Below are 27,306 nucleotides of genomic sequence, written 5' to 3' on the forward strand. Positions count from 1 at the left end.
GGTATCCCCAGTACCTCAATTTCATAATCTGTAACAAGAACGTTCCCATTGCAGGATGCCTGGAAGGATCGAGACATAAGTGCATGGAGAACTTGGTAATACAGGGCTCTCTGGACATTTATTCCCATTTTAAACCACAAGGCCAAGTTTCCTCTTCCCGTTACTGTGCACTCCGACCCAGCTGACCTGGACCCCGTGCCACGCTGCACTCAGGCACTCGGTTCCTCTGCCTGACAAAGAGAGGAAGTGTATGACTCGTGCTTGCCTCTCTGGCAGGAGGTAGAGCCCCACTGATTCTTCTCGTAGCCTCTCCCCGGCACACGGAACTACATCTCCCAGAGTCGCCCGCGCGGGCCCGGCGGCAGCAGGAGGCGCGCATGCGCCGAGCGCCGCCACGCCTGGTCTCCTGCCGTAGACGCGAGCGGGTCTGGCTTAGAGGAACGGGCACATCTCGGAGCGCGCGCCTCCGCTGCGTTGCGGTCCCGGGTGAGCCGCCGCGGGTTTAGTGCCATGATCCGACAGGACCTCTCCACATCCTACCAGGAGGTGCGAGCCAGGCGGGCGCGGGGGGCGGGCAGGGCATCGCGACCCCCGCGCAGGTGGATGATTGGCACTCCGTGGCGGGCGTGCGGGCTCTGCAGCAGGTGGAGCCGCTGCGTGGTCCCCGCACGCGAGACGACCGGGCCTTTGGCCTCGGGCTGTGGGAAAAGCGCGTAGCCGGCTGCTCCTTCGCGGCTCCCCGCCGCCTCCACGGCCCCACGAGCCCTGCAGCTCTTTGTCTGTCGCCCGAGCCTCGGGCTTCCCTTAGTAGAGCCGCGCTCGCTCCGTGTCCCTGTGTTTCTCTGGCTTGGGACTGCCCCGGCCCTGCCCTGGGTGTCTCCCCGCGGCGCCGCATCCTAGGCCGTCTGCCACCATTCTCCAGGTTTGCTCAAGGCGGTGCAACCGCCCCACACCGTTAGACCTTATCCAACCCGAGCAGCCCAAGCTTCTCAGCAGGTTTCCACAGCCCAGCAGCTGGTCTTTGTAACCATTCCACCCACGGAGGCTCACGGTCTCCACACGAGTTGGCAGACTGCTGAGCTCAGCGCCCGGTTGAGTTAGTGACCCCGAGTGAATAACAGGATGTTATCAACTCCTGTTTCTGGGGAGTTGTGTGTGTGTGTGGGGGGGGGGTCTTGGTTTCCGAGGACAGCGGCTCAGCCACCATGGCCTGTATCTCCTTACTTAGCAGGGCTTCTAAGATAATTTATTGAAGTCCAGGCTGCTGCCCTGTTTGCAGAGCAAGGCCACAGGTGAAATCTCGTGTTCACTGGAGTCATGCCCAATGAGTAAAGGGTCCCCTCACTTTACCATCTTCAGGTGTGTTTTGAACTTTTTCCAGGCTGCTGCCCTGTTTGCAGAGCAAGGCCACAGGTGGAATCGGGTGTTCACTGGAGTCATACCCAATGAGTAGAAGGCTCTAGAAAGGTCCCCTCACGTTACCATCTTCAGCTGTGTTTTGAACTTCCAGGAAGACTGCCTAGAGATTGGCCCGCGTCTTTCTTGCCTGGATTGTTTTGAGAGTGGACCTGACTCTGGGTGTCTGCTGAGTAGAGGTTCTGGTGCTCCAGGATGGGGCATTCTGAGAATGCCGGGACAGGCAAAGGCTGCTGTGTGTCAGGCTGGTATTGAGGGGAGGGAGTGTTGCGGCCAGGCTTGGCTCCTGAGGAGTTCCAGTCTTCCGGGGACCACTATCTCTCTTGAGACTTTTTCCCCTAAATCATCTGGGATGGATTAGAAAGCTCCCTGAGGACTGGGGATGTTCATAGCTGAGTTGGTGCAGCTTGGAGTGCTTAATCCTAGCACTTAGTAGGTGGACGCAGAAGAGTAGAAATTCAGGGTCATTCTCCAGTGTGGGGAGTTTGAAGCCAGCCGGGGTTACATGAGACCTTGTCTCAGAGGGGGGAAAAGGTACATTGTAACTTTACTTGATGAAACCATGAGCCTGGGAAGCTATTCCTCCTCCCAGTTGGATGGAATCCTTCCAAACCGACTTCATCTGCCTCCTTCCTAAAGTGATAGGACACTTACTCTAATCTCTCAGTGCCAAGATCTCTCCCCTCTGATGGGTCAGGTGGGAACGCTGATGAGGTTGTGGTTGCCTGGTACCCGGCTGCCAATCAATGCTTGTTACCTGGGCATCCTTCCTGTGTTCTGCCGTTTGCACCCACATTTGTGGGCCTCAGTGCCTCCACATGGCTCTGGCACCAGCTTTGCTGTTCTCATCTCTCTCTGAGCAGACTCTAAGCCAGCCACATTTCCTCTTCCTCTGGGAAGTGGTTAGGACCACGGGCTTTGGAACTAGACCCGAGTGGCGGGACTCCTTCATTGACTGGCGCTGTGGCTGTGGGTGGGCGTTTCCCAGGAGATGTGTGATGCCTGTACTTGTCTTGTTTGTAAATGGAGATACTCACTCGGGTGTATTCCCCAAATCTAGCCTGGTGAGTGTCCTTGAAGATGCCCTCAGGGGGGCACGCGCTGCACGGGGCCACGTGAAGATGGGGGCTGTGGTTAGACACCAGGCTCAGCTACAAGCAGAGAATGCCAGGGGTTGCTGGCTATCACCAGAAACTAGGAGACAGCTCGGAGGGAGCCAGCCTCGGGCTGTGAGAGAACACAGTGACATCGGTCTCACACATCCTGTGTCATGTGGTCTTTGTGCCTGTGTGACAGTTATGTGGAGGGCAGCTTCTGCTTTTTGGCCCCGAAAAGGCAAGGCTGCCCCAGCTGAGCTGCGTTTTCCCTTCCTTCTCTAGCTCAGCGAGGAGTTGGACCAGGTTGTTGAGAACTCGGAGCAGGCAGACGAGCGAGACAAGGAGCCAGTCCAAGTCCAAGGTCCAGGGGTCCTGTCAGGTAAGTGGGTTTAGGGTGCTGGACCGTGGGCTGTGTGCTGCTGCTGCGGCCGCTGCTGGAGGCCCAGTCCAGGCGCCTTGCCAGCGATGGCAGTGGCAGCCTCCTCTCCCTCCCCTTTACCCAGTGCCGCATCTCAAGGTCTGCTCCAGTTCTACATATTTAATCAGCCTCCGGATGGGAGGCTGTGCCTGTTCAAGGTCTGCATTTTTGATAGTGGGTTTGAACTAGTTCCTGAGGCCAGGCCAGCCCTTCTCCATGACTGATGTCCTGATCACATCTCAGAGACCTGGAGGAGAAGGGCTCCTTGCAGGGCTCTCCGTTGTGCTAGCTGGTGGGGGAGCTCACCCAGGCTTGGCCTGTTTAACTCCCTCGCTTCCATCCGTAGCCTTCCTTGACGGAGGCCTGTGTGTCCTAAAGCCCACCTGCCCAGCAGAGGCCACCTTTGCTGTTACAGTCTTCTTTCTGAAAGTCTCAGCCATCTTTATAAAAGGCTTGTTTTTATTTATGTGTGTGTCTGTATGAGTGTGTGCCACATGCCTGTGAGCATGCCCGTGGGCACTAGAGGAGGGCATCGAAGTCCCTGGAGCTGGAGTTGAGGTGGATGCTGGGAAGGGCGACCTGGGTCCTCTGTAAGCGCACCAAGTGCTCTTATCCACTGAGCCACCTCTTCAGTCACCCCCTTTAAAATTTACTTATTGTTGGGGGGCATGTATGTTGGGCGTGAAGCATGGTGTGTGCATGGAGGTCAGAGACACGGGCTTCTGTGGTCGTGCTCAGGTTTGCCATGCTACCCTTCCTCTCCTGGTTAATGCCTAATCATTCCTCGGCTCCCCGCTGACAGGATCACGTCCCGTCCTCCCATACTGCCCCTGTCCTCTGACTCCTGTTCCCTGCAGTGTTGCTGCTGCAGAGGAGGTTCGTTCCTTTGTCACCGATGTCACCAGTGAAACCTGGTGAGGGCAGGCGCAGCTGTTCTCCTTAGCCTTGGCTGGTCAGTGTGGGTGAGTGGACGGAGGGAGCCTTGCCTGGTTCCAGCTCCTCGGGTGGGGTGAGTGAGGTCAGTGGATGGAGCCCCTGCTTGGTTCCAGCTTCTTGGGTGGGTGCAGGGGAGGTGAGTTCTGTTCTTTTGGTTCCTCTGTCTGGGGAGAGGAAGTCCTACGATTCTGCTTACCGCTCACTCCAAGGAAGGAGGCAAAGTGGCTGCTGTTTCCCACTGCTCTCCCACCAGGCTCTGCTGTCCCCCTCCAGCCTCCCCACCCCCACACCACATTGAATTCTCACAAGAACCCCAAAAGGTGGTGTCCTCATTTCATAGGTGAGGACTGCAAGCTCAGGCTGCGTGGAGCACTCTGACCCCTAACTCACCTGGTGCCTTATTTTTTTTAACTTTTATTTTTTGTGAGAAAGGGTGAGGGGTGAACATTGTGGAAGTCAGAGGACTTCTGGGAGTTGGATATTCCACTGTGCGGGCACCAAGACTCGAACTCAGGCTGTTGGGCTTGCAAGCGTCTTTGCTCACGAAGCCATCTTGCTGGTCTGGCTTGTCCGTATTTGTGAGGTTCACTGTGGGGCGGTTCACAGGTACAGTCTGTGATGGCTCACCATGGCGATTAGCGCGTTGTCCCGTACGTTTATCACTTGTGGTAAGGGCACTGACAACCCCTTGTTATCTTGAAATATGCAGCACGACCTTCCGGTCAGGAGGACCCCCGGGACACACCGCTCCCGTCTGCTGTGTCTGAGAACTTGTGGGCGCACCTCTCACATGTTCCCCTCCCTCTTTCTGGCACCCACTGTTCTCTCTCCTCTGCTGAAGTCAGCTGTTGCAGAATCCGTGTGAGTGACGTTGGCCTTTCCGGGCCTGTGTCTGTTCTCAGGTCCATCCACATCACAAATGAAGATTCAGACTTCCAGTTTAGATAAAGTCTTGTGTAGCCCAGGCTGGCCTTGAACTCTCTGAGGTTGGCGGTAATTTTTAGTCCTACCCTGACTGAGATCTTGGTTTATCTGCATAAGTATATGGATTGTCTTCTCTGTGGTTCTCTTCTGATTGGCGTTTACTCCGGGAGCGGGGAACTGTGAGATGGCCAGTGAACTTCTAGATTGTTATCTTGTAACGATCTACTCAGACGAGAGTGACCAAACAGTCTGTGGCCCAGTTTCCCTAGCTGGCCTCCCCCTTTCCATCCTCTCAGGATAAGCCTTGTGTGATCATTTCTAAATTTCTGACCTTCCAGACTTGGCTTGCCACAGTTGGGTCTGCTGGGCTACTGCAGATCCAAGCCACTCCTGTCTCACTGTGGCCTGGAGCTCACTGTGTGGACAAGGCTGCCAGCGAGTCCTCGGAGAGACGCCATCTCGGTGTCTCTAGCTCTGCGATTGTAAGCATGACCCACCAGACGTGGCATTTTTACATTTACAGTCCCAAGGATTGGGCTTAGACCCACCTGCTTGATTGACTGAGCCATCTTCCCAGCCCTGGTCCTTGAGATTGCTTCCAGTTCTTGGTGTCTGTGACCCAACCTGCAGCAGATACATACACCCTGGTTTCGTCTTCTCTGGGCACATCGGTGTATCGCTGGATCGCATGTATTTTAATATTTTCATGTTTTTTGAGACAATGTCTGATGTATCTCAGGCTGTCCTTGTTATGTGGGGAGGGTGGCCTTAGCTCCCCATCTTCCTGCTGCACCCCCTGAGTGACCAGTGACATCCCCAGCCCTGTGCTTTTCCCTTGGCCTCTATTCTATTTACATGTTCTCTGATCTCTGTTGACTCTTTTCCTAGCTTTGGATTTTGTTCTTTTAATTTTTTAAAAAGAAATTCATTGTTTCATCAATGTAAAGTTTTATTTTTATTTATGTGAATATACATGTGTCTGTGGGAGGATGTGCACATGTATGTGGGTGCCTGAGAAACCTGGAAGGGGGTGTTGGATCCTCTGAGCTGGAGTTACAGGTGGTTGTCTGCTCCCATCCCCCATGTGGATGCTGGAAGTCAAATTTATCCTCTGCAAGGCCAACAAGTGCTCTTAATTGCTGAGCCATCCCCCGAGACTGTGGATTTGATTATTTTTCTGGTTCCTTGAGGGGCAGCATTAAGTTGCTTATTTAGGCTGGGCAGTGATGGCGCACACCTTTGATCCCAGCACACAGGAGGAAGAGACAGGACAGGCTCCAAAGCTACAGAGAAAACCAGTCTCCAGAAACAAACAAATAAAAATCCCAAAATTGCTTATTTGAGATTTTTCTTTCTTTCTTTTTTTTTTAAACAAGAAGTTTATTTAAACAACAAGACACTTGACTTGAAGGGAAAACTATCTAGGATCATTTTGTTCAAGAGTAATTTATCCCTACTTAAAGACAGATTGCCCTACATGTAACAGCTACGTACAAAAAAGTTATAAAATTGTCCTTGGTTTTACAATGATAAATGAAAAACATTAAAATTCTCCAATCGAACAAGGTATGCAAGGATTTTGTGGTTGGGTTCTTTTGTTAAAACATTGAGAGCAAAATAACTTCCTGGAATATAAAGATAAGAGCTGATGAGCGAGCATGCCACTAATGGGGGGGGGGGGTATTTTCACAGAACTGTACTTTCCCCCAGACCACCTCCATCTGCTGTCAATCAAAACAGAACATTGGCCATTTAGTTTAAAAAAGAAGAAAAAGAAAGAAAGAAAAAAGCTCAATATGCTTGTGCACATACACCAGTTACTTTGTGTACAATAAAGAAATGGGGACAGGGAAATGAAAGAATAGAGAAAACTATACTGTAGTCGTCAGGATGTGGTGGAACCAAATTGCGGCTTTCTAATTGCTAATGTATTCTTGGTCTATAACAAAATTCTGGAGTAAAGTAGCAGGTTCCCTGTTTAGTAGACACCTCCTGTCTGCTGCTGGAACACATCAATGGTATCTTCATCCTCCATTTCCAACTGTGCGGGTGTGTCTGTTTCATTGATTGGCTGCCCATCAAACCGGAATCTGATCTGCCTCATTGACAAACCCTGTCGTTCACAATAGGCTTTCATTAGTTTACTAAGTGGTGTATGCCTCTTAATTTTAAACTGCACCACAGAGCTATCCTGCCCCGCCACCTTCAAATTAATATGGTCGTTGTTCTCGGTCTTGACTCCTTCCTTGGGTTTCTCGTCGCCCATGGCGAATGCCGGAGTCTCCTCAGCTGCCGCTTCACAAAAGAGGCACCAGGTCCGCACTGAAGGAGCTCACAGGCAGCACCAGGAGCTGCAGTGGCAGACGAGGCGGAGGGGGCGCGCACACCGTGCGCTCCCTCCCCCCGCGCTGCGTGCCGAGATTTTTCTTAATATAAGAATGTTTTGAGATTTATTATTTTTTTGGGAGGGAGTTGAGACAGAGTTTCTCTGTGTAGCTTTGGTTGTCCGGAACTCGCTCTGTAGACCAGGCTGGCTTTGAACTCACAGAGATCTGCCTGCCTCTGGGATTAAAGGCGTGCGCCATCACATGCCAGCTCTATTCATTACTTATATTTGTGTATATATGTGAGAAGCTGCCCATGGAAGCCAGAAGAGGGTGTTGGATGCCCTGAAGCTGGAGTGATAGGCAGTTGTGAGCCCCTTGAAGAGAGTGCTGGGAATTGAACTTGGGTCCTCTGCAACAGCAAGTGCTTGTAACTCCTGAGCCACTCTGAGCCCTTGTCTCTATTAGTGTTTGTGAGTGTATGCACTTGTGCATGTATGTAGGCCAGAAGAGGGCATTGCATATCCTCTGTGTATGTGCTTGTGCATGTATGTAGGCCAGAAGAGGGCATTGCATATCTTCTGTGAGTGTATGTGCTTGTGCATGTATGTAGGTCAGAAGAGGGCATTGCATATCCTCTGTGTATGTGCTTGTGCATGTATGTAGGCCAGAAGAGGGCATTGCATATCTTCTGTGAGTGTATGTGCTTGTGCATGTATGTAGGCCAGAAGAGGGCATTGCATATCCTCTGTGTATGCGCTTGTGCATGTATGTAGCCAGGAGGCAGAACCACCTCTCATTTCTTACTGGCCGAGTCTTTCCTCCCCAGCATGCGCCCGCTCTGGTGTTGTTGAGGACTTGCTTGCTCCCTCTCACTGTGTTTTCTCAATTGTTACTTGGAATTCCTTTCTGTGCATTCCATTGCGTCTCTGGAGAATTACTGTGCTTTGTAGTCTCATTTCTTGCTCTTTAGGCCCCACATGCTGTTGGGTGTGTTTTCAGTACATGCATGCACTATGTTTTTTACCTGTGTCTGCCCCACTGCCCTTCCCAGCCTGGACTGACCGCTGATGTACTGTCAGATTGACTCTTTAATCCCACATCGGATCATGAGGGTCTTGTTTTGTGAATCTACTTCACACAGCGCCAGGTTGTCTAGTTCCATCAGCTTCTGCAAGTATATAAATGTCATTTTTCTCTGTGTGTGGGATAGGTGTGCACGTGTTCATGTGTGAGCTTGTGTATGTCTGCGCACACGAGTGTGCATGTGGAGGCCAGCGGTGAACTAATCCAGACGATGAAATGGCACCACTCAGATTGAGTCTGGGTCCTTCCTCATAGGGTAGACCTCCGGAAGTGGCCTCAGTGCCTGTAGATCTGTTTCTCAGGTGACTCTAAATGTAGACAGACTTACCGTGAGGTCCGTCATGAGCAGTGGAGATGGCTCCACAGATAAGGAGCCCACTGACCCAGGAAGATCCTTCACCCCTTGGGTAGGATGTCTGTAACATCAGGTACCGCCTTGTGGAGTGTTTGAACTCTTGAGTTTTCGTCTGGCTGATCTGTCCCTGATGAGGATGAGCGCTGAGGTTGTGTTTGCTCTGGGTCCTGCTCCCCTTCAGGTGTGGCAGTGGTTTGTTTTATGGGCTTGAGAAGAGGCACATGTAAACTCAAAGTCATTGTCTTCTGGGAGAATTGGTTTTTTGGCCACTGTGTGGTAGCCTTCCTTGTCTTATAACCCTTGCCTTGGAGTCTCTCTTGTCCATTGCAATCATGGCTGTTGAAGGAGCAGCAGGTTGTGTTCCTGCCGCCCGGCTCCCGGCTGCCTGGCTAGCTTATGCCCCGAAATAATTACACAGAAACTGTATTCTTTTAAACACTGCTTGGCCCATTAGCTCTAGCTTCTTCTTGGCTAATTCTCACATCTTGGTTAACCCATTTCTAATAATTTGTGTAGCACCACAAAGTGCTGGCTTACCAGGAAAGATTCAGCATGTCTGACCTGGTGGCTGGCTCCATGGTGTCTGCCTAACTTCCCTTCTTCCCAGCATTCTGTTCTGTTTACTCCGCCCACCTAATTTTCTGTCCTATCAAAGGGCCAAGGCTGTTTCTTTATTAACCAATGAAATCAACACAAAACAGAAGACCCTCCCACATCACATGGCCACTCCTTAGGTTTTCCACGATTCAGGTTTCTGTTTGCTTAGAATGTCATTTTCCATTCTTTTGGTTTAAGCCTGTATGCCTTTATATGTGAAGTCACACACTATATATAATTTAGCTTTATTTTAAGGCTTACTAATTTTTTTAATTTTTTTTTATTTTTTAGTGTGTGTGAAGGTATCCATGGGAATGACTAGGAGTAACCGGCAGTATTGAGGCACCATGTTGGTGCTGGGAATGACACCCAGGCCCTCAGCGAGAGCAGTAGGTGCTCTGACTGCCAGGCCGTCTTTTCAGCCCTGCAGTGTCCCCTCCCTCAATGCGCCCGCCTGTACCTTTGGCTTTGTCCATTTAGGTCAGCATCGCTGCTGTGGCTGAGGACCCTTCCCAGCCTCTGTGGTTCTTCCTGCTGTTTTGGGCACCCATCCTTCCTCTGCTCTGGCTGCTGTGGTTTGGTGTTTTCTCCCTGCACTGGTGGTTAGTTTTGCTCTTCCAGGGGTATTTATCTTTCTTGTGGCTGTAGGGCTTTCTGCCGGTTAATCTTGATCGTTGATGGCTTTGAGAAGCTTGATCCTTCTGGGTGTCTGTGACAGACTTCCCTAGAGAGGAATGAGTAGGGAAGACCCACTCTGGATGTGAACGGCCCCTGTGAGCAGCCCACGCGAGCAGAGGGGAGTTAGGCCTTAGCAGGGGCTTGCAGGACTCACTCAGGAAACAGCCAAGAGGGCAGGGCACACTGCTTTCTCCTGGGTAGCCCATTGGCAGACTGCGGATCCTCCTGCCTGGGTCCTCCCGGCCTCTCTGGAAAACTCCTGTCTCCAGAGGTGTGTGTCTCCTGGGCAGGTGGGAGGAGACCAGGCAGCACTGCTGTAGATTCTGGGCGCTGCCATGGCTATGAAGTACTTTTGTCTCGGTGGGTAGGTACTCTGCGGCCCTGTCTTTTCATGCTGCTAGCTGGAATCAGCCATTTCTCTTCCTACATCAGCTCTGCTTCCCCCAGCCCTCAGGATATTCAGCCAGTGACTTGCACAGAATTAGGGATTTCCCCTCTCTGGGACTCCCCTACTTTCAGGATTTCCCCTTCACTTGAGCCCTGAACTCTGTCACCCTGAACCATGTCATTAGGAGGTTGATATGAACCTTCAGGCAAACAGTTGGCCAACTCTGCATCTCAGTGATCATTCTTTTTCTTTTTTAAAAATCTATTTAAAAAAAACAACTATCCTTTCTCATTTTACATACCAATCCCAGTTTCCACTCCCTCCCCTCCTCCCATTCCCTCCACTTTCCTCCCCACCCTACCCACCATTCAGGGAGTCAACAAAGTCTAGCACATTGCTTTGGGGAAGGACCAAGGCCCTCCCACTATATCTAGACTGAGCAAGGAATCCCTTCAAAGAGAATGAGTTATCTTGATTGAGAGAGCCATGGGGCTAGCAAGAAACCTGGCACTAGAGAAATGCCCTGGGATCCACAAGGATGACCCCAGCTAAGACCCTAAGCAGTAGTGGAGAGGGTGCTGGAACTGGCCTTGCCCTGTAGTCAGATTAGTAACTATCTTAAATGTCACCATAGAACCTTCATCCAGCAGCTGATGGAAACAGAGGCAGAGACCCGCAGCAGAGCATGGGCTGAGCTCCCAAAGTCCAGTCAAAGAGTGGGAGGAGTGAGAATATGAGAATATGAGCAAAGAGGTCAAGACCATGATGGGGACACCCACTGAAACAGCGTACCTGAGCTAATGGGAGCTCACCAACTCCAGCTGAAAAAGGAAGGAACCAGCCTAGGTCCAAACTAGTCCCTCTGAATGTGGGTGACAGTTGTATGGCTGGGGCAGACTGTGGGGCCACTGGCAGTGAGACCAGGATTTATCCCTCCTGCTTGGACTGTCTTTTCGTTACCCATTCTCTTTGGACGGATGCCTTGCTCACGGGCCATTCTTACTTCTAGAGGTCAAGTCCTTCCTTGTCAGCCTGTGTTCTTTAATATCTTCATTAAATTTAATACACTGCTCAGATCTTACGGTCATCATCTGAGGCAGGTGGTGTGACCACACCACTCGGTCCCTGTTGGAAGTCACAGCCACAGAGACAGCTGACCTTTCCCTCAAAACTGTGGTGTGGAATGAAGGGGAAACACCACAGGCAGGTGAACCAGGCTGCTGTCCAAGCACCATCCTGGGTGGCTCGTATCAGGAACCCACGCCTGGTGCCTGTGTCCGAGGTTAAGGCACTGCAGTGCTGGCGTCTGGGCAGGAAGCACCTTAAGGAAGGAGGGGCTTACTTGGCTCACGGTTTGAGAGGACACCATCCATCATATTAGACATGGTAGCAGTAACAGGTGGTTACTGTATGGCATCTGTATCACATAGCAGAGGGACACTCATGTCCTTGCTCAGCATGGAGACCCCAGTCAGATTAGCCACCAAGGGAAGGTTTCCTTGGGAAAGGGGATTTTTAAATGAGCAGGGTAGAGTTGGCTATGAACTTCAGAATGGGCCCAGGAGTGGCAGATAAGAGCAAGCAGTTCAGGACTGAAAGATGGGGAAGGGAGGGCAGGTGGGCCTGACTGAGACTACTGGTAACGTCGGTGGCCTTGGAGAGGGGGGGAGGTGTGGAGGAGAGGTGAGGGCTCCAGGGGGGGGGGAGCAGACCACTGCTGGCCGCTCTGGTGACCCTGCTGTCCTGCCCCAGGCGTCGACAGCGAGTCTGCCTCCAGCAGCATCCGCTTCAGCAAGGCCTGCCTGAAGAACGTCTTCTCGGTCCTGCTCATCTTCATCTACCTGCTGCTCATGGCTGTGGCTGTCTTCCTGGTCTACCAGACCATCACGGACTTCCGAGAAAAGCTCAAGCACCCCGTCATGTCTGTGTCTTACAAGGAGGTGGACCGCTACGACGCTCCAGGTAGGGCCTGCCGGGCTGGGCATCAGCAGACACTGCCTCCCTGAGCCACCACTGTGTTCCCAGCCCAGGCAGAGTGGAGCAAGATGGAGATTAGTTGTAGGCATGCATCTCAGGCATCTGAGAGCTAATGCCGGGGCCATGGGGCACAGAGTGGGCAGGGAGGAGTGGCACTGGAGCCAGACTTTGTTAGGCACGAGGTGGGCAGCAAGGGCTTGTGGGAGGAGGAGCGGCCCGGGGTGTATACAGGAGGCAGTGGGCTGCTTAGGAGAGAGGCGAGAACTCCTGCTAGAGAGAACTCCTGCTAGAGCCGAGGGCCAGGGAATAGGGCAGTGTATTAGCTACTTTTCTGTTACTGTAACAGAACAGCAAGGCCAAGGTGACTTAAAAAAGAAAGCATTTAATTGGCTTACAGTTTCAGAGGGTTCGAGGCTGCCATGGTGGAGCAGAGGCATGGCAGCAGGAACAGCTGGGATCTCACAGCTGGAATGGAAAGCAGGCAGAGAGCAAACTGGGAACAAAACCTCAAGCCTGCCCTAGTGACACACCCGCCTCCAACGAGGCCACACCTCCTTAGTCCTTCCCAAACAGTTCCAACAACTGGGGCCCAGGTGTTCAAACACAGGAGCCCATGGGAATGTTCTCATTGAAAGTGCCACAGGGGGGCTGGAGAGATGGCTCAGTGGATAAGAGCATTGCCTGCTCTTCCAAAGGTCCTGAGTTCAATTCCAGGCAACCACATGGTGGCTCACAACCATCTGTAATGAGGTCTGGTGTCCTCTTCTGGCCTGCAGGCATACACACAGATAGAATACTGTATAAATAATGAATAAATAAATATTAAAAAAAAAGAAGAAGAAAGTGCCACAGGCAGTGAGCTGCCAGGCCGCAGCAGGGCTCAGGAAGGTGGTGGGATGTGGAGGCGGGTACTCACATCATGTAGGGCCTAGCCCAGAGGGCTCCAGGCCACTCTGTGTACCTTTCTCTGCGTGATGGGATGGCTGACCCCTGAGGACCCCTGAGGACCCCTGAGGACTGTTGTCTGGCTGGCTCTGTGTAGTGGCACTAGAGAAGGAGTGTGGGCTCAGACCCTGCCTGCCGTGAGTGTACCACCTGCTCTGGCCCCAGTGACCCCAGGACATCCTGCCCACAGGCTGGAGCCAGAGCTCCCAGACGTCACCCTGCAGCCGGGCTGGTCATTTCTTCTCGCCCTGGCTTTGCTGGTCTGGGCACCTTGTGGGTTTTTCTCACAGTGTGTGCTCCCATCCTCAGCTCTTCCTCAATACCGTGTGTTGTCGGCAGGGTTTCTGCTCTGGAGTCCTGGCCTGGGAGCCTGAGTTGAGAGCACACAGGACATTGTGTGGTGTGTGTTCTTGAAACTCCAGCAGAGCAGAAGAGTGAGCTCTGGGGAGCCCCCCAGACAGAGTCTTAGCAGCACCAGGCAGGTGGGGCCTGCGAGGCAGCTGTGTGCCCTGAGGTGAGGGGTGACCGAGGTGCTGAGTGCCCTCCATTGGGGTACAGCTGTGTTTCCACCCCCTTTCCTGCTCCCATCTTGGCGCTGTCCCAAGGAGGCAGGTGTGAGACAATGTGGCGATCCCAGGACTGTGGCTTCTGACACTTGCGGTTTCTGTTTGTTCCAGGGATCGCCCTATACCCTGGTCAGGCCCAGCTGCTCAGCTGTAAGCACCACTATGAGGTCATCCCACCTCTTGCCAGCCCCGGCCAGCCGGGAGACAGGAACTGCACCACCCAGAGGATCAATTACACCCATCCCTTCTCCAATCACACCATGGTAATGCCTGTGTCTCTGGGTGGTCTCGTTAGCCACACAGCTAAGGATTATAGCCTTCCTTCTCTCACAGCCTGTACGCGTGGGCCCATGGTCCTGGCGGGTGAGAGCGTGGTATATGTACCACTGGGGCTGATAACCCTCAGGGATTCTTGCCTGGTGGGAGGTGGCGGGGCTGCAGGTGGGTCTGCCTGTGGTTAGCAGTCCCCCTGGAAATACCAGGTTCCAGGAACTGTCACCATGCCTGTGGATGGGGTCTAGGAATCCATATTTTGTGAATGTAAAGATGGTATACTGGTGGTGAGGATGGCTGGCTCCCTGCGTCACACAGGGCAGGGGTGTGGCTTTGCATTGTTGTATCCTGGCTTTTTTACTCCTCCAAGAGGGGCGGAATTGATGGGGCCATCTGAGAGCTTCCCATCAGAACAGAAGCTTCCTGGGCACAGGACGCTGGTGACTGGTGATTTGGATGAGAACGGCCCCCAGAGGCCCTTTATTTGAGTGCTTGGTTCCTAGTTAGTGGAACCGTTTGGGACGGATTGGGAAGTGTGGCCTTGGGAGAGGTGTGTCACTGGGGGTGGGCTTGAAGGTTTCAAAAGCTCATGCCAGGCCCAGTGGCCCTCTCTCCACGCCTGCTTTCTGTGGACTTGTGGACCAGGATGTAGCTCTTAGCTGCTTATCCAGTACCATGCCTACTTGCGCGGTGCCGTGCTCCCTGTCATAGCGACAGTGGACTAAGCTTCTGAAGCTGTAAGCGAGCCCCCAGCTTTCTTTTTTTTATAAGAGCTGCCTTGGTCATGCAGTCTCTTCACAGCAGAACAGTGCCCGAGACACCAAGCGTGATGATGGAGAGGACCGGCACTGTGCAGCCGAGCCTCTGTGCAAGGCAATGGTGGGTGCCCTGGAGGCCGAGTATGTGAGTGAGATGTGGCTAGGGACAGAAGCAAAGGAGAGAGTGTGTCCTGCTGTGGGGTCCATCCTGCGTCCTTCGGGTGAGAGGAACCTCAAGACTCTAGCTGATTAGTCTCCAGGCCACCCCCTAAAGCCTGATGAAATGATTTCTACTCTATGAAAAGCAGGAGAGGACAGATAGGGCGTGAGGAAAGCCCTCTGGTAGACCAGAAGGCCAGAGGAGCTCGTATACAGTGCAGATCCCTGTTTGGAACTGGTTGATGGAGCTGGCTGAGCAGAGAAGGCTCACAAACCAGGACAGGACAGGCAGTGCAGGCCTCTGGCCCCCAGTTCCGCGTGACTGAATGACTGGGTTTGGAGCATGGCTGACGGCTGGGGCTCCAGGACTTTGTCCTCTCCGGTTGCAGAGCTGCTGGGGAAGGTGTTTCTCTGGGTGCCAGGCCTCAGAACAACGTTTGCACAGGCTGAGGGAAGGCCCTCTGCTCGGGTGTGGAGACAGAACTCCTGCAGGAACCTCAGGTGCTCCTTGCCCACAGTTGCAGAGTGCTCCCATGGGTAGAGAGTATTGGCAAGTGGATGTGAGCACCAGGGAGACGTCTTCCCGTACTTGGCATCTGAATCCTGTATTCCTGAGAATGGGCAGTTGGTGTCACTGGGCATGTCCATGAGGCCAACATGAAATAGTGACCTGAATCCAGTCCAGAAGAGGGGACTGCATCTGGACTCCCGACTCTCCTCTTTCCCTCTGAGATGCACGATGGCACGGGGTGCAGCTGTGCCCATTCGGGGAACCCCTTCCTCTCCTCTGTGGGTGGCACACTTCCTAGGAGGCAGCTGCTCACACTCAAGACTGTTGTACTGCTGTAGGAGTTCATAATTTAAATATAAAACCCATAAAATAAGGGGCCAAAAGTCAGGGTGTTTTATGGGAAGGAAGTTAGATGCTGTCATCCCCGCCAGTTCTGAGGGACGGTTGATTTTCTTCATCAGCTCCTTCCAGCCACAAGCTGTGAACCTCAGAAGTTTCCGCCTCCCTGGCCACCTGCTCGCTGAGCAAACCCCGGTGTGTGATGATGTAGTGAGGAGTGGGGTGGGCACTTAGGAGGCTGCAGCAGGAGGATCTTGCTTGAGGCCCGTTCAGCCTCAGCGCCACACTGAGGTTCCATCTCAGAAAAGGAACACGATGTGCCAGTGTCCGTGTGGTGAGGGAGACGAGTGTTCACAGCAGCTCTGCCACTCCGGTGACAGCCAGGCAGGGCCTGTGTGGCACGGCTGACTGGAAGGTTCTCGGCGACCGTGGCGATGCCACCAGGGCCTGCGTTTCTGCTGCGCTGTGCAGGCAGCTCCTTCCTGCTGATCTGCGTTGCTGGACGCTTCTGTGGTCACATCAGAACTGGATGTTAGCAAACTGCCCTCCTTGGATCTGCTTTCAGCTTGAGTCATCTGGGGGCTGGGGCTGAGCTGGCAGGTGGGGAGGGGGCCTATTCTCGCTGCCGTGAGCTGTTAACTGTGCAGGCTCTGGCTGACTGAGGCCTCTGACAGTGACCCCCGTTGAGGGTCTTGTTGGGTCACATTGCCTACATCTTCCGGGTCTTGTTGACTTCCTGGTTTCTTTTTTTTTTTTAAACTTTATTTAATGCACATTGATATAACGATGTCAGATTCTCTTGAACTGGAGCTACAGACAGCTGTGAGCTGCCATGTGGGTGCTGGGAATTGAACCCGGGTCCTCTGGAGGAGCAGTCAGTGCTCTTAACCACTGAGCCATCTCTCCAGCCCCCGACTTCCTGGTTTCTTATGCTCTGGATTTTATGGTGGTTTGCCTGTAGCCAGTGATTTGCTTTCGTACAGCCAGGTTCACCCCTTTTCTAGTCTGTAGGATTGGCGCGTCCTCACTGCCTGGGTCTCCGGGCTCTCACAAGTGAAGCTCATGCTATCTTTTGGGCTTTCCTAGCTCCCATAACAATCGGTTCCCTCTGACAAAGTGCTCGCTGGTCAGAGTATGGGCTTAGCTCCTGTGTGCAAACGCGCTTCTTGATGGAGCAGCCTGACTGGCAGCCAGGGTCACATGGGCGCTGTCGCGATTGCCCAGCAGTGTTGCGCTGTGGTGTTGTCCTGTCCACGTGGTCATGGTCAGTTTCTGAGCACATGCCTGTCCCCTGGAAGGTAAGAGGTGAGGAAAGGTGAGGTGGTCTCGGGTTACTCCGTCAGTTCAGTTCCGGCTCCGAGAGCCATCCTGGGGACTTTAGTTGGACATGACAGGCTAGTTTGTGTAGAAGAGAGGTGAGCACATCCTGGAAAATCGAGGATAACGTGGGAGGAACCGTAGACACTCGCTGCACAGGATGATGCTCTTGGCAGCACAGCTCTGGCTCAGGGACCAACCAGCCATTCCTGGGCTGCATTCAGGACAGGAGCGGTCCAGGGTACAGGAAGGCAGGATGGTTGGGAGCCAGGCATATGCAGTATGCACGTGTAAGATTTAAGACATGACAGGCTATACTGGGGAGTGTTGAGGTATTGGCATCCCTTGTAAGCCAACCCAGAAGGCATAAGAGAAAGACGAACAGCCTTCGTTCACTGTATTGAATCAAACTCCCGTGTAGTAGATGACGTCTGGAACAAGCTTAACTGGGACACACCAACACATGACGGGCAAGAGAAAACACCCTCACCCAGTAAAAGTGTTCCGTAGCGTGGACAGCCTGTGAAAAGGGACATGTGTCACAGCTGGGCTCTGAGTGCTGTGAAGCCCCCCCCCCCCCAGCTTTTGCATCCTTGGGCTGGAGGGTTTGGTGACAGTTCCTGGAGGCTGCTGGGTGACCTGCTGCGGGTTTGCCAGGCAGTGCTTGTGACTGAAGCCTCTGTGGGGCTGGGGGAGCACTGGGGGAGCTGCGTGAGCTGAGCACTGGGGAGGCCTGTGAGCACTGGGGGAGCACTGGGGGAGCTGCGTGAGCACTGGGGGAGCACAGCCCCAGCACTCAGTCTCTGGCTTTTGTTTTCCCCACAGCAGTCAGCCCTGATTGTCCAGGGGCCACAGGAAGTGAAGAAGCGGGAGCTGGTGTTCCTCCAGTTCCGCCTGAACCAGAGCAGCGAGGACTTCAGTGCCATTGACTACCTCCTCTTCTCCTCCTTCCAGGAGTTCATGCAAAGGTGGCACTTCCTGCTGAACATGTAGGGTGAAGGTGGGGTACGGGAGCGACCCTGAACCTGGCGCCCGTTACACTGGCTGCAGTTAAGCAGATGCGCACAAGGGTGCACAGTTGCTTGCCCTCCGCCTGCAGTACTATCCTGGAAGAGGGCTCAGTCGGCCTGGGCCGCAGAGCGGAGGGAGCTGCCTTCAGATGGTCCCTGCCCACTGACAGCTCCTGTTTTCAAACACTGGGGACAGTTTATTGCCATCTCCGGGGCCTAAAACACTTAGTAGAAAATAGAATATTCTTGTCTGTCCCTACCTAGTCTTGATCAGCTAAGGCTCCATTTCTGTGATATAGGATACATCACAGTGGCGGGGAGGTGACTGCCCGTCTGAAGATAAAGTCACATGCTGCCTCTGCTGGCCTTCAGTATCTCCTAGCCAGCACCTTCTCTGCTTACAGCCTGCTGTCCTGCCTCCGTCCTTGAACTCATCAGAGGCCTGTCACCTTTCCTAAGGGTCCTGAGCCTAGCACTGCCGCTTCTGTGTTTTTACTCTCTGACAGTTCGGTCATTTTCACCCCCAGCCAGTCTGTCTACCTTCATGTCCTTTTCTGTGTAAACTGTTTTCAACTAGAATTGACTACAAGAACGTGGTTGGGACCACCATGACTACACTATTGAAAGAAATGACAGCTTCCCTCCCAGCAACCAATAACTCATAATCCCCCAAGATGAAGGGGCCAAGGCCCAGTGATAAGCAGCTGTGGGGAGGGCAGTAGCTGTCGTGTCCAGAGAGGACATCTTGTTCACATTCCTCCTTTCCCCTCTTCTGCAGTGTCCAGTGTTCTGATCTTCGGCAGGAGGGTGGTGGCAATGTTACAACCGTCCCTTTTAGGACCAAGCACTGTTTTTGAGGCAGGGCATTACTCTGTAGCCCTGACTGTACTGGAACCCTCCTGCCTCACCCTCCCTGGCACTAGGAGGTTGCACCCACTCACTTGTGTGTTGCTTCTGCTGCTTGTACAGCCCCCACGGGATGCTCTTCCATCGCGGGGCCTCTCAAAGGGAGGTTGAATTCACTGAGTGTGGCTTGCCATACTTTAGCCATATTTCAGGGAGCCTCTGGAAACCCAGGTGTGGGTGGCCGAGCTGGTGGGGCAGAGGCTATGAGAGGAACCAGTGTGCCCATGGTGGAGGTGCAGTGGGGGGCAAGGATCATGCTGCTACCCCCCTACTGTGAAACTGTTTGGAAACCAAATGGAGGTATAGTCAGGTTGGGCATTGCTTTTGATGCTAACTGACCAACAACCCTGGTAAGGCAGCCAGATTCTGGAGAAGGAGCAGGGAATCCATAGTATCAGATTGTACCAGAAAAGAAACCAGCATCACACAGGACTAGAGTTGGCTTTGGCCACATTGGGTTCCAGCTGTCAGGCCTGGATTAACTTGGACCTTCCTTCTCTCCCCAAGCTCAGACAAGGCGGGCTTCATGCAGGCTTGTGAGAGCGCCTACTCGAGCTGGAAGTTCTCAGGAGGCTTCCGCACCTGGGTCAAGATGTCACTGGTGAAGACCAAAGAGGAGGATGGGCGAGAAGCTGTTGAGTTCCGGCAAGAGGTTGTGGTTGTTTCCTTGACGTATATGATGACTTCCACACTTGGATCTGTGGTGGAGACTTTGAGGGGAAAGGTCTTTTGGGTGGGGTCGTAGGATGATATCTTTAGTAGTCCTTGTGAAGGCTTCACGTGCTAAAAGCAGTCCAGCAGCTTGCTTGTTTCCCACAAACCCATCTCTGTGCCTGTAGGCATGGGAAGGACTTTCTGTGCCAGGGATTGTGGTGGATAAAGGGATCAGGCACAGTGGGGTGTGTTGACCTGCTAGGATGCAGATGAGCTGATCAGAAAGCTTTTGGTCCCTTCGCCCAGAGCCAGAAGCATGCTGCTCCTGTAAGATGTCTGCCCAGTCCCATGGGGCTTGGGGTGTCCTTAGTCACTGCCCTCCTGGGCAGCCCTGTAATTAATCTCAGCATTGTCTTCCTGCGGCCAGTGTGAGCATCAGATCAGAGATGGCCCTGTGCCTTTGAGCCTGTCTTCCCAAGGTTGTTCACACAGCTTCTTTCATAGTCGACTGGCTGATCTTATCATGTGTCTGCTAAGTATGTATAGAGCTGCCTCATCATATGGAGTGGAGCTACACTTTGTCCCCGTAGACGTCAAGGGTTAGACTGCTTATCTCAAGTATTTTGAAATTTGGGACTTTTGAATTTGTGTTCCGTAATGGTTTGTGAGTCTTGGCACCTGATGGCAGATTTTGGTGACAGTTCAGAACACTACCAGGCACTGCAGTCTTTCTGCTCCCCAAGTACTGTAGAGTCCCAGCCAGCTCTTGTACCAGTGAACAGGTCTTGTACATGAAGCTTGACTTTCCCTCTCCAGAAGATGCCATTAGGAGAGCCAAGGGCTGCCTGCCTCCCTTCCCGCTCTTACCTCCCTGGGTCCAGGAAACGGAGGGCCCAGAAGTGCTAATTCTCCGTCTGTCCCACCCCTAGACTAGCGTGGTTAATTATATTGACCAGAGACCAGCCGCCGAGAAGAGTACACAGTTGTTCTTTGTGGTCTTCGAATGGAAAGATCCCTTCATCCAGAAGGTCCAGGATGTAAGTACTGCCAAGAGTGGTCCTTCCTCACCCGTCACAAGATGTCCCGAGATGGTCTTGGTGACAGGGAAGAGAGTCCAAAGAGCGGGTCCCAGGATGGAGTCTGCGAGATGGATACATTTTGCTGACACCCATGATCCTAAGGATTGGCCCAGGCTGTGTGCGAGGGGTGAGGGCTGGAGGCTAAGACAGCTGGGGTGAAAGGAACCAGCTTATGGGTGTACGTGGGAGGTGTGCTGAGGCTCTGCACCCAGAGCCACCTGCCACGAGAGCCCTTGAACCGTGCGTCTCAGCAGTCCTGAAGGCAGAGGTGTGGCCACCGGGCATGTGAGAACACACCACTGAACCAGGCTGACCAGTGCTTTTTTAAAGCCACACACGGGAATTCCAGAATGTACAAACTCTTAAGTTTGGTGAGGGAGAAGACGCCGTGGAAGAGCGCTTGTCCTGCACGCATGAGCACTGCATGGGGATGAGAGTATTTGATGGGGACAGTAAACAGCTGTCGCGGGGCTCTGTGGCATAAACAGCTTTGGCGAAAGAAAGGTTTTTGGCTGAGTGGCTGGAGAAAGTGCTGAGCTGGAAGGATGATTAAGTCCAGCTCGGACAACATCCCAGCAGGGGAAGCAGAGGTCTTGTGGCAGAATGTGGGGACACAGTTGGAAACAGGTAACGGGGGGGGGGGGGCAACTTTAGGGACATCTGAGTCACTTGTAGAACCAAGCCACCAAATTAAAGCTCAGTCCGAATGTTTTCAGTTTGAGAAGGAATCTCCTCTGAGTTAATTCATCGTGTGGAAAGAGGGGCTCAGAGGGCCCTCCAGACCAGCTGTCCACATTAAGTCTGGATGGGCTGAGGCACGTGTCTCTGTGGGTCCAGAATCCAGAGACGGAGTCAAGGTTGATGCAACCCGACACCCCCTTTTGTTTCTGCTCCCCAGATAATCACGGCCAACCCTTGGAACACCATCGCACTCCTCTGTGGGGCTTTCCTCGCGTTATTTAAAGCAGCAGAGTTTGCCAAACTAAGTGTGAAGTGGATGATCAAAATCAGGAAGCGATACCTCAAGAGAAGAGGCCAGGCAGCAAACCACATCAGCTGAGGTCGCCCTGCCAGCACCCCGGACTGACGGAAGCCTTGTCCTCCCGTTGACAACCGAGCCACCAGCAATCCTGTACTCACTTGAAGGGACCTTGCAGGGAAGGGCGGTCTTTCCAACTGGACGGTCAAACCTGGCCCAGAAGGAGGCTGTTCTGAGCCCACAGGCAAACATCCAATGAATAACCTGAAACTTATTTAAGTACTTAAATTATTAACAGACATTTTACCGCGCTGTCTAGTGCCTTGGAGGAGGGGGTTGGTGGAAAGCGGCTTCTTCCTGTCTGCCCATTAAGTAGTTAAGCTCCAGGTTAAGAGAAGTCTCCCTCTTTACCTTAGATTGTTTTTTTTTTTTTGTAAAGTGTAGAGATACATCCTGTATACACACTTCCTCCTGACCTTTATACCACCTACTGTTGTTACTTAAGAACAATAACAGAGCTTAGGTGAGACTTTTTTTTTTTCCTTTGTAAATGTAGCCCTGGTGAACTCACTGTGTAGACCAGGCCTGCCTCTGCCTTCCTACTGCTGGGAAGCAAAGCCTCTGTTCCTGCTCCCAGCCTTACGTGAGACTTGAAAGGCTACTAGAAACTCGTGGTTACATTTCTGATGGACCGAGCTGACAAAGGTGTCAGTTCAGTGGCCACTGCTGGCAGCACTGGCACAGATGTGTTCAGTAGGCGCCTACTTAGTGTATCTCGATTTCATTAACAGGTAAATAAAGTTGGGCTAATACAAGGAATGAGTGTGAGTAAACCAACAGGCACCAATACTGGACTTGCACGTGCTGTGACCGCCAAACCCCAATGGCGGCATGAGTCTGGACTGACCCCTGAGGTACGTCACCACTGCTCCCAGGGAAGGTAAGCTGGACACGGATGGCAGATGGCCGGACAGATGGACACACCGCACTACGAATGAGCTGCTCAGTAGGCCACTGTGTCCTTCAGAAACGCTTGCCTAAAAGGGTGATCTTTAAGGCTTTGACAAATAGCACTTATATAAACCCAGACCCCATCTTTTCCAGATGGGGTGGGAATATGGGTAACATTCAAAGATTTCACAATAGGCCTTGGGGAATCTGAAGGGAACTGTTCACGTGTATAAGGAGGGCATTTTTGTCTCTAAATTTAGCAGCAAGAAAATGTTTTGGCTGAATCCCTAGAAATAAACTTGTATAATGAAATACTCACCGCTATCTATTTCATAGATGTACAAGAATTTTAGACTAAAGGTTTTTTTATAAAATGCCATTATAGTGCAAATGCGAAGCATAAACGTATCACCAAGATTAAGTGTGAAAGGCTTCCTAAGTGCAGTCGGGTGTGCACTTAGCATGGGGAGCCCTGGTCACAAACCTCTGTAATGAACGCTGCCCCAGTGACCACAGGAGCTTCACTTTCCTGGATTGGGAAAAGCTGAGCTATGACATTTGCTTTAGGTAATTAGGAAGTATTTTTGCCTACTGACTGAGTAAAAACCCACCTGTCACTTTCTGGAAAGGTGAGCCAGTGTTCTGTGGTAGGGTTGTGCCTCCCTGTGAGCAGACTGGCCTGCAAAATCCACTGAAAATGTAGCAAAAATCACAAGCCATTGTACTGCAAGGCTTTCCCACGTGGGTATCACAGCAGCAAGAATTCTATGCTGATTTTTAACTGGTGTTCAGTTGAAACCATGTTACAGTCTCCTAGCCCTTCACAGCCCAGCTGCTGTTGAGTCCTTCCCACACCTGTTTTAATTAAAACTAGCTTCAATGTTAAACCTGTCCTAGGGTACAGAGATTCTTTAAATGGTTACATTTTGATAAATGGCTAGATTAATCCATGGACCATAAGCGTCCTAATTTTAACTAGAACAGATCCACAAGTTGTGATTTTTCTGTAGATCTCTCCCAGAGATAAAAGAGCAGATGACATAAGGCAAAATACAAACATAGACTTTATTAAATGCTGCTCAATCCCCAGTGAAGGTCTTCCATTATAAAACAGTTCCGTACAACAGCAAGGCAAAAGGTTGGAATGGTACTGATAACATGTGAGATACTTGACCAGGTAGAACATACGTGGCCTCTACATAGTCAACGCATTTCCTTTCAATAAAGCCAGGCAGTGACAGCTAGCAGTCTGCATCACACCGTGGGACTCAGAGCCTCCAGCCTTGGAGAGGAGAGGAATGAAGGAGGTGAGCCTAGGGTCCACCCACTGACGCTACTTTGTTACACTCTGGGGTGCTGTTGCTGAAGGGGGTATTTGGGAACATAATTTTGGTTTGGTTTACTTTTCCCCCAGCTTTAATACTTTGTGCTTCAGAAGCCTGGAAACGTAGGTGTTGCAGACCCCAGAGTGCGGCAGTATCTTTAAGAGGTTGGGCTTTTATCCTGCCATCTCTCTGGGAGAGGGAAGGACACGGCTTCCGTTATCTTACGGAAGTGCTTTCCCCAGATGACCCAAGGTCTGCAGCCTTGTGAAAGCACAGAGGACGACTTGCTCTGTGTGCAGCGCGATTCCCACCACTCCCACAATCAACCACCTCACTGTAACACAGACGGTAAGTGACAATCGATGATTAGACAGGTTACAATATACTGTGGCCATGATCAGCACAGGGCTACGTTTAGTCCGACTTCTTTCGCTTACGCTCGCCAGGTACAACTGGCCTCCTAATTGTATTATACTGATGAGGTTGCTTTGAAGTTTTATACATCCCAGACGATGGACAAAAGCCCGCCCAGCAGAGGGCGCTGCTCTTATTTGGCACTTGTATTGCAGCCGAGGAGACCGTGCATGTTGTATGCGCTGTTCTGTTTCTCGAGCGCCTTCTTTAGCTTCAGCTCTTCTAGTTTTTTCCACAATTCTTCACGTTCCAATTCTTTCTTTTTCTCTCTGAGGAGAAACCAACAGTTTATCAGAAGCTTGAGGTAGTGAAGAATGTGGAACAGGTTGTTTTGTCACCCTCCCACGTGGCTGTAGATATACGTGACCACACATGGGATTAATTTACCATCGTCATTAGAGCAGCTCTAGGTCAAAATAACCCTCGGGCCCCTCTTTCCAGACCCACAGAATGGCAACCCCTACCCACCCATCAGATTATGGTCAGTTTGGGTACAGGCCATATACACGTAACACAGTAAACAACGTGGTGACTGTCTTACACCAACAGTCACACGACCAGTGTAGTCTCCTACGCACCTCCTTCTGGGCTCAGACTGTACTTATTTCTATCTGAACTTTGTGGGGTTTTGCTTGTTTGACAGAGGGTCTCGAGTATACAGTCCTGTCCTCAGTCACAGAGATCCCTGCCTATACTGCCCGAGTCCTGGGATTAAAGGCGGGACCCACTATGCCCTGGTAAACTGTTGAGAAGAATGCATTCAGTAAATTATTGGAGGGCTGGATCTTGGAGTAGTCACTGCCCACCTTGTATGAGGAGGATGCTCCTGATGGGGATCCCCTACAATACAGCACAAGGAACACCAGGTAACTGTCCCCTAAGCCAGAGCCATGACAGTGTGCTAACCTCAGCACCACTTGCTGACAATCCACAGCACTGGAACCACAGGCTGTCGTAAATTACAGTGTACGTGCGACTAGCTTAAGGTTCAGTAGAGATCAACAGAAGACCACAATCTAACCATCAGAGGGGAGCCATGCCAGGCTTAATAAATTCATAAAACATTCCTTTATCAGCAACAGCTTTAGTGCTCAGGTTTCACCTTGCAAAGCCTAGTGTATGCCCCATAGATCTGACAGCTCTGAGAACTGCATAACACTGAATCACAAATGTATCAAGTACCTCTGTCTCTCGGCTTTGTAGGAACTAGTAAGATCATCAAAAAGCTTGCCGTTCATCTCCATCAGGGTTTTCAGCACGTTATAAACAAGTGCTACGATGGTCCTGAAGGAAAGAAGCCAGTTGTGGTTAAAGGCCAGCAGCTGGGAAATCTACACTTTTCTCTCTGGATTGGGCTGGTATAGTATGATCTGATTGCTAAGCTTATATCCGTCCTATGTTATGCTGAGGTTTAACATAGCTAAGGATGTTCTGATTCCCTTCATGTGTCTCATCTGAAACCCTGGGTAGCAAGATAAAAATGTCACACATGTTAGACTGTATAGTCTTCAGTTCCTAGCTTGGGGAGGCCAGGAACAAGCTCAGCCACATATTTCCACAGGACAGCCAGACCACGCTTTGGTAAGACCATTTGCTGAGGAACATTCACGTATAACTTTAACGTCTAAAACTGTGACATTAGCCTGCAGTACAGGGTTCAAGTGGTTAAAAAAACAATACTTGAGTTCAAGGCCAGGGCTATTTAGAGTATATGTTAAATTAAAAAGCAAAACAACTTACTGATTCCAGTGTTCTTTGGAAATTTTATACAAACTGGCAAACATAATTGGCAGAATTTTATCAATATTCTCTTCAATCAAACTAAGAATATATTCATTATTCCAGAAGTACAGTGCTCTTTCTGCAACCTACAAAAGAGATCAGGAACCTCAGAATTCACAGGGGAAAGGACGGCACAAAATCAGAACGTCACTGCAGAGTGGGGGCTGATACCTGGAAGTGAGAACTGGAGACACACTTGGATATCTGCTTAAAAAGGGGCTCTTCAATTTTTTTGAATTGTGTTGGCTCAATGACGTCTAAGATTTCTTCAATTTCTCCTAAAAACATCACCTAGGTTAAAAAAAAAAAACAAGCCTATTAAAAATTTTACTCTGCTCTACAGAGCTAGTTCCAGGACAGGCTCCAAAGCTACACAGAGAAACCCTGTCTTGGAAAACCCAAATAGATGAATAAATATACGTACATGTATGTATGTGTGTATAGATACATACATCTATGTATTTACAGCACATGACACTAATAGAGGCTCACAGACAAGGGGCATCTGCACTGAGGCAGTGGCACAGCTCAGAGCTGCGCTCGCTCGCCATCTCCCCGCTCCTCCCACTCTGGAGCAGCCGAGATTGCAGAGTGATTAAGGTGCAGTGTATTTTTGTCAAACCCACCTCTTTCTGACTGCATGTTTTTGGCCAAAATTTCAGCAGTCCTCTGATAACCTACAAGAAACAACCAACCAAGATTAGAATGAACGGTCACGTGTGGTGAGGCTTCTCTATAATCCTAGGCCCTGGAATACAGACGGCCTGCTGGCCTCCACTTGCTAACGTCGGGATCCTTACTCATTCTGAAGTAAAGCACTTAGGACTCAGGACATGAGACTTCCTACTCAGCCTTGCACCTCGGCTAATTCAGCAAATACATATGAGGGCCTGGGACATGAAACTAGGCACACGTGAGCAGATGGAGTCCCTGATTTTCATGTATAAGTGACCAATTCCAACAGAAGACAGTGAGGTGAAGGAGGTTATCTCACAAGAAGTTTTTCAGGACTGAATACATAGCCACGAATGACCTTGAACCCAATCTTCGGTCTCTGCCTTCCACTATGAGGGCCTATGCATGCTAGGCCGGCACTCTGCAAACTGAGCTCAAGCCTCAGCTCTTTAGAGATAAAGAACAGA

At 51.4% G+C, this 27,306-nt stretch overlaps 3 protein-coding genes across 4 annotated transcripts in view; 1 reads left to right on the plus strand and 2 right to left on the minus strand.

The window, feature by feature from the left end:
• Nucleotides 1–397: 397 nt before the first annotated feature.
• On the plus strand, nucleotides 398–22,511 carry Pacc1 (proton activated chloride channel 1). 2 transcript variants are annotated; one of them, XM_075989486.1, is made up of 8 exons: nucleotides 399–546; nucleotides 2,796–2,892; nucleotides 11,972–12,181; nucleotides 13,819–13,970; nucleotides 17,890–18,032; nucleotides 19,488–19,632; nucleotides 20,564–20,671; nucleotides 21,612–22,511. In XM_075989486.1, the coding sequence occupies exons 1-8, from the start codon at nucleotides 511–513 to the stop codon at nucleotides 21,771–21,773; spliced, it is 1,053 nt and encodes a 350-aa protein (XP_075845601.1). In that variant the 5' UTR covers nucleotides 399–510; the 3' UTR covers nucleotides 21,774–22,511. The 2 variants fall into 2 exon arrangements, with proteins under 2 accessions (XP_075845602.1, XP_075845601.1); XM_075989487.1 differs by lacking the exons at nucleotides 19,488–19,632; nucleotides 21,612–22,511 and having other exon boundaries at nucleotides 398–546; nucleotides 20,564–20,675.
• LOC142859138 (small ubiquitin-related modifier 2-like) lies at nucleotides 6,640–7,142 on the minus strand. The gene has a single exon (XM_075989488.1). It carries the CDS (start codon nucleotides 7,055–7,057, stop codon nucleotides 6,770–6,772), a length of 288 nt encoding a protein of 95 aa, XP_075845603.1. The 5' UTR covers nucleotides 7,058–7,142; the 3' UTR covers nucleotides 6,640–6,769.
• A 1,178-nt stretch (nucleotides 22,512–23,689) lies between the features above and the next one.
• Nucleotides 23,690–27,306, minus strand: part of Ppp2r5a (protein phosphatase 2 regulatory subunit B'alpha) — a 46,276-nt gene continuing 42,659 nt past the window's right edge. The window contains exons 9-13 of the mRNA XM_075989485.1: nucleotides 26,791–26,841; nucleotides 26,336–26,455; nucleotides 26,123–26,250; nucleotides 25,565–25,666; nucleotides 23,690–24,651 (exon numbers count right to left, since the gene is read on the minus strand). Coding sequence (XP_075845600.1) covers nucleotides 24,516–24,651; nucleotides 25,565–25,666; nucleotides 26,123–26,250; nucleotides 26,336–26,455; nucleotides 26,791–26,841 — 537 coding nt within the window. The 3' untranslated portion in view covers nucleotides 23,690–24,515. The remainder of the gene's footprint in view (nucleotides 24,652–25,564; nucleotides 25,667–26,122; nucleotides 26,251–26,335; nucleotides 26,456–26,790; nucleotides 26,842–27,306) is intronic.

The sequence above is a fragment of the Microtus pennsylvanicus genome, chromosome 10, assembly GCF_037038515.1.
Source record: "Microtus pennsylvanicus isolate mMicPen1 chromosome 10, mMicPen1.hap1, whole genome shotgun sequence".
Lineage (NCBI taxonomy): Eukaryota > Metazoa > Chordata > Mammalia > Rodentia > Cricetidae > Microtus > Microtus pennsylvanicus.

Bases quoted from the DNA above. Each gene is read 5' to 3' on its own strand.
- Pacc1 (XM_075989486.1), top strand. From the start codon at position 511: ATGATCCGACAGGACCTCTCCACATCCTACCAGGAG. The intron at 2,893-11,971 runs GTAAGTGGGTTT...GTCCTGCCCCAG, and splicing joins AGGTCCAGGGGTCCTGTCAG to GCGTCGACAGCGAGTCTGCC. The intron at 13,971-17,889 runs GTAATGCCTGTG...TTTTCCCCACAG, and splicing joins CCTTCTCCAATCACACCATG to CAGTCAGCCCTGATTGTCCA.
- LOC142859138 (XM_075989488.1), bottom strand. From the start codon at position 7,057: ATGGGCGACGAGAAACCCAAGGAAGGAGTCAAGACCGAGAACAACGAC.